Source organism: Rhipicephalus microplus, chromosome 8 (assembly GCF_043290135.1).
Source record: "Rhipicephalus microplus isolate Deutch F79 chromosome 8, USDA_Rmic, whole genome shotgun sequence".
Classification (NCBI taxonomy): domain Eukaryota; kingdom Metazoa; phylum Arthropoda; class Arachnida; order Ixodida; family Ixodidae; genus Rhipicephalus; species Rhipicephalus microplus.
The window spans coordinates 87,413,510-87,421,249 of NC_134707.1; the positions used below are offsets into that span (position 1 = coordinate 87,413,510).

The 7,740-nt window shown below is 43.2% G+C and overlaps 2 protein-coding genes across 2 annotated transcripts; both read right to left on the minus strand.

Annotated features, from left to right (window-relative positions):
* Nucleotides 1-732: 732 nt before the first annotated feature.
* LOC142769219 (uncharacterized) lies at nucleotides 733-4,375 on the minus strand. Its single transcript, XM_075872259.1, has one exon. It carries the CDS (start codon nucleotides 4,181-4,183, stop codon nucleotides 2,939-2,941), a length of 1,245 nt encoding a protein of 414 aa, XP_075728374.1. The 5' UTR covers nucleotides 4,184-4,375; the 3' UTR covers nucleotides 733-2,938.
* Nucleotides 4,376-4,402: 27 nt separating this feature from the next.
* LOC142769218 (uncharacterized) lies at nucleotides 4,403-6,562 on the minus strand. Its single transcript, XM_075872258.1, has one exon. The coding sequence runs from the start codon at nucleotides 5,798-5,800 to the stop codon at nucleotides 4,409-4,411; it is 1,392 nt and encodes a 463-aa protein (XP_075728373.1). The 5' UTR covers nucleotides 5,801-6,562; the 3' UTR covers nucleotides 4,403-4,408.
* Between the last annotated feature and the right edge of the window lie 1,178 nt (nucleotides 6,563-7,740).

A 7,740-nucleotide genomic window follows, 5' to 3' on the forward strand; every position in this document is an offset into this window, starting at 1 on the left:
GAGGTCTGTATCAGTCTGATACAATTTTCTATCAGTTGTACCAGTGTTGTATCAGACTGATACAAATTCTTACCAGTTATGGTACACACTCGTATCAGTCTGGTACAGTTGCTTACCAGTTGCACCAGTCTTGTATCAGACTGATACAAAGTCTTACCAGTTCTGGTACACACTCGTATCAGTCTGGTACAGTTGCTTACCAGTTGCACCAGTGTTGTATCAGACTGATACAAAGTCTTACCAGTGCTACCAGCTTTCCTATGAGACTGATACACACACACACACACACACACACACATATATATATATATATATATATATATATATATATATATATATATATATACATATAATCAATCGGTCATTTTACGTATGCTGTATATCAGTTTTTTTTGCTGTTGAAAACTGAAAACTTGGTGACCCTCGTGTGATGCATCATCCAGAGTGCCACTGGTAGTTTTAGGATGCATACAATGCTGTTTAATACTCCATGGCGGTGTTAAGCAGTATATGAATTCATTGCATCTCTTTTCTTGATTTTTCCTGATTCTCCTCTATTTCTGGTTGTTCTATTTCCCCCTGATCCCTCATATGGGGTAGCCAACCATAAGTGTTTCTGGTTAACCTTGCTGCCTTCTCGTTTTTTTGTTTCCTCCTGCACTAGATGAGCACAAGGAGGCCTAGTCATGCAAAGCAGGTTTCAGGCTGGATGATAATTTCTTGTTCTACATGTACAAATAAACAATAGGGGTACGTGACAGGTGCCACATACCAACAGTTTATTTTGACAGTCAATGAATCAACGCGTCTCAGGAACATTAAACCATAACTTATCACACAGCTATACAAATATACCGTGTAAAACATAACTCACACAGCAATACAAATAAAACTTATCACACAGCAATATACAGACATGACTTTCTATTTTGTAGCTTATAAGGTCAGTAAACATGCCAAGACACCAAACTTCATGATAAGTGCACAATTGTGTGCTAGTGTGAAATGAGCATGCTGACACAACAATTCTTTAAAAATGTATGAAGGTTAAAGCCCCAGTGTCTGGGTGCTGCAGTTCTTTACTTTCACAACTCAAGCCATCCCTCACTGCCCCACATGGTGCTTTGCCTTTAATGACGAGTCACTATGCCAGTGCCATTAAGCCATACTGGATGAAATCCTTTAAGGGGAAATAAACCACTTTTCCAAGTAATCATCAAATGACCTTAATATCAGAGTTCATTGTCTCAGAAATCAACTGCCACAAAAATTTCAAAGCGACCCGAGTTGCATGAAATTGCTGCGCACTTTAAGTGGTCTCTTCTCTCGGCCCAATGTGCCTTGGCGGTTACATAGGGAGGGATGGCACATAAGAAATAGCTAAGTAAGCACACATCACGACCTAGAGCATGTGTGATCACTTTTACCTGTTGCAATTCTCATATGCATGAGTGCAACTCACTACACAATGTTAGCACATTATGGAGAGCGGTGTCAGCATGTGGCAGCACCCTATGGCAAGAAGCACGTCTGATCGAAACACCCCTCCTGATTTATGTTATCTGTTGTTTTACAACATACAGCCGGGGTCTGAAAGTTCAAAGAAAGCGAGCAGAGGCATCTCTATGAAAAGAGGGCACTTGAGTAATTCACAACTTTGTACATCACTTCTAAACTCTCTTTGCTGCACACCGCTGCAAGGTTTGACCGAGGGGTTTATAGGAGCATCTGTTATCCACAGGATGTCTTTTCATTATGTCTAAGGAGTGTTTCTGACCTGTTTAATACTTGGATATAATCCTACAAAAATTATGAACATAAAGAAGCATGTACTAATAAATGTTAAAGCATTTGGCTGCAAACAACACAAAAAAGTTCTTAAGAGAATATTACAGTTGAAACCTGCTACAACCAAACTCATAGGATGCAGAAAATATTTCGTTGAAGCGAGAATTCAGTAGTATTGAAATTGAAAAAATGTAGCTGATCTGAGATAGCAAAACAAAGGAACGTTTATTCTTAAAATAAAAAAAAGTGTCTGCTGCTTCCTATTCGTTCCCAGCAGTGTCACGACACGATTCACTGTCATGCATAGCGAGGCCACGATGAAAACCATGCCGAAACAACGCTTACAATCGCTTTCGTGAACGTACCAAACAGTTGCATTAACACGTTAACACCAGCAGCTGTCCGCCATCGAAGTGTTTCCGACAACACCGAGATGGAGGCAGGGTATCATGGAGCGGTGATTTTTGCCTTATTCTATGCCATTCTTATTGTCCATCACTCGTAGCTAACTGACTTGCTTGATAATACGAATGACCAGCCGCTCTGATTAGGTACCACACTCGCGAAGCGCGAAAAAGATTATAAGCATTGGAATCGGAAAAGGCAGCGCTCCGCGTTTGCCCCCAGTAGCTGCGTGAAAGAAACCATGAACTGAGCGACTGAGCTTCAGCTTCCGATTGTCTGCAGCTCTAAAGCAAGCCAGTGGCAAATGCAGGGCCTGGCAGGGCAGTCTCATTGCCACCACTATTGAGCAATAGAAACGCCAATGCTTGCTGAACAGCGGTGGTTTCTGGTGGTGCCAACAAGTGTTTTAGACTTTGTCGACCTATTTTCAGGTTATTAAAATGCATCAAAATGTTAAAGATAGGGTTTCCTGTATAGCAATAAATACCTGAACCTGGAATTGCATCGTGAAATTTGGTTGAAGCGGGACGGCAGAAGTGTCCATTTGGCAACAACATTTATGCATTGACTCCTATGGACTGCTGATGGGGAACCGTGAATTTTTCATTGTAGCGGAAATTTTGTTGAAGCGTAGTTCGTTATAGCAGAGTACGACTGTATTGGCAAAGGTTATGAGAAGTTAGCTCTTCATTGTACTACCATGATAAACTGAATTTTGACTACATTTGTCACTGACCCCCGGTAATCAATCTCTTTCGAACAAGTTCGGTACATCACCGACATAGCAAGCACGACCAACTTTCATCTGCACGCACACTCTGTCCAGATCTTCTGGTAAAAGAAGAACTTTTTCTTCAGTTTGTGTGTAAAGACCGATGTGAGAAGTGTTCTTGTATTGTTCAGACGCAAGTCGCACACACATGAGTACACACATAGAGTCTGGCAGTTCATAGACATGTAGCAGTGTGTAATACATGCCATTTTTGCATTTGAAAAAACAGTTTCTCGTTTTTTTTGTGCACCTATAGTCACTTGTTTCTAGATGTTCGCCGTGCACCATGATGCGCTGGAACCTCACCAGTTGTGTCGGGACATAGCCTAATTTTTCTAAAAAGGCACTCCTTTCACTCTCTTTCACTGTGTTACACACAACACATTTTCCCATGGGGCGTGTGTCGACAATTCTTGGAGGTGATGTGGTCATCAAGCTATGGCAGGTTGTTCTGACCCTTGTGGAAAGATCAAGGATGTTCACAAGTCTCTTCAGCTGAAGTTTCATCACAAAGCGTTCAGAAATTTGTGATGGCACACCATTAGCATCGCTAATTAGCTTCAGAAGGGTACCATTGCCAGATTCAAAGACAAATGCAGACAAATGCACGTTAAACGACATGGCACCTGCGCCATACAAAGGCTCCATCTTCAGAGCAAAATCGGACAGTCTGTCCATCGCTGCCCTGACTTCATCTCTGCTGATTTGATCCTTCAGAAGAAGGTAGAGTGATGATGCTAGCAGGCACATGTGACTGTGATACAGACGTGGCAAGATGCCATCCAGGCATGGGGCAGCGTAGAAAAGGGACCACCACCTCCATTCACTTGGCTTCCACAAGCCTCTTTCTTTAATGCTTCGTGGTAGTCTCGTGAACCACCGCGGTGGCTTTACATTAGTGAGCCTGTGGTCCAACTTGCGTATATTTTCTGGCTGCCCTATATAGGATGGAGAGCCCGGCGAGCCAAACCATATGTCGGCAAGTTGCTTGGCCACGCCTTCTAGCACATTGTGCATATAATCGGGGCACACAGACCACACCAAATCAAACCCTGGCAGCCGGGCAAGTGGTGAGAACCCTTTGATGCCATGCCATGGTTCACCCGACTCCAGGGATACCTCCATGTCCCTTCGAAAGGTAGCATCCGTCCTTGGTTCTGGCTCGTGGCCATCTTTCAAAAGTGGATATTTCAGTGACCCTGTAAATAAAAAAAACATAAAATGCACCTTTCAAGAAAGTTGTAACATGACACTGTTTGCCAAAGATGTACAAGAAGTCAGAAGTGCTGCCCAATAGTGAGCATACAAAATATATATATTTAAATTTATGTTTAGTCCAATTGCTCATCAAACGATTATAAATTTACATAAGATTACAAGCGTAGTTAAAAGTATGCTTTGTTTCAAATGCTTACTGTTCTAAAATGATTGTTAGTAGATTTCTTAAATGGTACCACTGTTGCTTATAATTAGCAAAAGGCGAAAACTCACTGAATGCATTGAAAGATATGCATGTGGGAAACTTGGAAAACTTTTGCTTAGGCACACTAAAACTGAACTCTTGCTTGAACAGATGTGATACTCACCAGAGATATAAACGCCCTTGTGGTGACAAAGGCTGCAGCCGTAATACCCATTGAATTGCTTCATGTTGAGTACTGCAGCCCGTGCAGGGGCATCAACGCAGCAGCAAACAACACTGACTTTGGATGATAACTTGAGACCATTGCAGTCCCACTTTATAGCCCCAACTTTGCTGATGTTTTCAATGAATAGCTCCAAAAAGGGTGCCATTTTCGGATGCCCCTTTCCAAAGTAGAGGCCACAAAGTAGCATGTTCCTCCAGCGCAGTGTTACTGGGAGTTCATTTACAACACACTGAATGGGCCACAACGATGACTTGCTGCACTTGAATTCCATTGCTCCGTCAACGTTGAAAGTCACTGTCAAATCGGACCATGACGCTTCTTTCATCTGGTCTTTGTACAACTTGCCATCAGTTGTGTCTGTGAGGTCTGTCTCATGAGCACGTGACTGCTTCTTTTGTAGAGCAACTAAAAGCCCTTTTGCAACACAGCTGCTAGAAAGGAGCACCTCTATTTGTTTTTTCGCATCAATCATGGCAAAGTGATTTTCTGGGGGATTCAAGGCTGTGCACTGTGGACACACGAAGTCCCTCTCACTAGGATTGGGTACGATCGATCCACATTCTTTACAGTAGTAATGGCGTTTGACTGTACCAGCCAGCCACGATTTCCATGTCTTTCTAAGCAGGTGCTTAGACGTTGGCAGAATTTGCCCTCCCAAAAAAAGGTTTATCACCCCCACCAGTTTTTCCATATTGGTCCAGTTCAGTCCTGCAGATGTACTGTACGCCATCAGGATAATCATTGCTTCTCTGACGTTTAGGTCCGAGTTCGGCAAGCGCTCATCAGAAAACAAGCGGCAAAATTCATCTTCATCCTGCTCACGATCTGTGTCGCTATCGACATGGCGGTCGCTCATGCCTGCATCGTCGCAAGCCGAATTTGTAGTTTGGTAGGAATCGCTTGAGAGCGAGCTTTCCTCGAAGCCGTAGGTGTCGTCTGGATCAGTATTTTCATTGCTGTCACCATTTACATCAATGAGACTTCGTGTGTCGAGCGTCGCTACACCAGAACCCCCGTTACCAGCTGAAGTTTGAGGAGCATTATTGCTAGAGCATGGCTCGATGGCAGATTGCGCCTCGGCCGCTTTTTGATATAGGCTCGTTGTCCGCGGTACTACATAATGTGATCCAGGCTCCAAATAGCGCTTTCTCTTTTTTGATCGAGGAAGGGGTTGACTTGAATCCATCTTTCGTCAAGCTGTACGCTAACTTAATTCAAATAATGCGCTTCATGGTGTCCACGCAAACTGAGGCCACGATGAACAATCTAGGTGGGTCCAAGCTGCATTGACAGAGGTAGGGTACACCCTTAAAAGAAGCTTCACATTCACACCTTGCTTGCCTTGCCTTGAAGATGGTGCGCGGTGCCGTCAACTAGTATAAAACATGCAGCGAGACCAGCCGGTGCTCTAAGGCGAGACTGCCATGAGGCCCTGATCATAGAGAAAGAAGAAGCCCTGATGTCGATGAAACAACTTATTAGCGGTGTGGGCCGACGTGAGCGACACCTGGCAACACTACTTGTTTGTTTTACATTAATATTTACTGGGATTATAAAAGCATATAAATATATTATTGATATTCAATTTTCTGGCATGCAATAAATTTTAAAAATTAATTTCAGTTACTTTAACTCAAAATAACTTTGTTTTGATCATAGAGTTTGTTTTAATGAAGTTGAAAATACTCACTGAAGACACCACCATCGCCATTGTGATCGCCGTGCACGTTTTTTTTGTGTGTGTGTGTGTGTTCTGTGTTGCTTTGTAGCGCACGTGTACGCTGACGATATGTTCGCATTCGTTCGTTTCCGTGACGATAATCAAAAACGGATTGTTCCAATCGCTTCGTGTAAGCACCTAGAACCGAAAGATACAAGCGATTTCAATCATCGTAAGTGGTACAAAGTGTTCTGGGAAGATGACAGGCACTGCGGCCACTACCATGCTCAAGTGATTAGGCTTTACGGTGAGTGTGCCTCTTCTTTTCTACATTCAAAAAGAAAAGGAGGAAGCAGTCAGCCTGATGTTATCCACTGATCTTTTTTTTTTTAGAAACCGAGGACGATGCTCGAAAGGCTACGGAAAAGCGAACATCTATTCCTCAAAGACCTTACAGTGACTCGTCTGAAAGCTGCAGTTCAGAAGTGGAGGATCTGTCGTTTGAAGAAGTAGGTTCAATCTTTCACATGCAGCCGATGTGATACTTAGCGGCGTGATTATTACCGAGAGCCAGTTTTGATATGGACCTGCCGAGTCGGGCACGGAGCAGCGATGCTCTAATGTATACATATATGTATACATTATACGCACGTGCGCCGTACAGTCACATTTACTCTTGAAGGTGGTGATTAAGTTGCAATATGTCGAATAGCTACTTATATGTTATTCTTATAACGAAGTATCAGTGCCGCTTTGCCACTTTTTTCATACAATTGACTGGTTTAGATAACATTAATCTGGTGCGGATAGGATGCACGACAATGCGTGCGCCTTGTTCAAACCATAAGCTGTGAAAATTAATTCGAGCTAAGTTATTTCGAAATCCCGCTTAATTCAAATATTTCTGCGATCCTGTATTTTTCAATGTAAGTCTGAACGGACATCTAGAAGCGGCGGTCTGCACCAGTCCGGTTAATGGGTGCCATGTACGTGCCAATTCCCGATTTCGCCGCAAACAGGTGAAAACAAGTGCTCTCAAGAGCCAAATGGCAATGCCACGTAGTGATACTAATGAGCGGCAGCTGAATTCAGCACTCCAGCCTCCATCGCTACTTCCAGCGAAAAAAAAAAACGGTCTCGTGGTCAACCAAAACGTGCGCGTGCAAAAAAAAAAAAAACGTGTTTCACTGGAATAAAGCAGTGGCAGTGACGCGTGGGCAGTATGTCGCTCGTTTCTTGCAACCTCAGCGCGTTATGATTTACCCATTCTTTCTGGGATTGTAAAGAAATTTAATGAAGGGCAGTTTGGCGGAATTCGCAATGTATACGAACCTCCAAATGCCGGTCGCTCCAGCAATTTGTGCACTTGCACTGCTGGCAGAGTTCTTGCTTGCAACGCCTACTTCGAAAACTAGTGCAAAAGCTTCAATGGACATGCTTTTCAGCCAAAACATCGCCAATTTCGA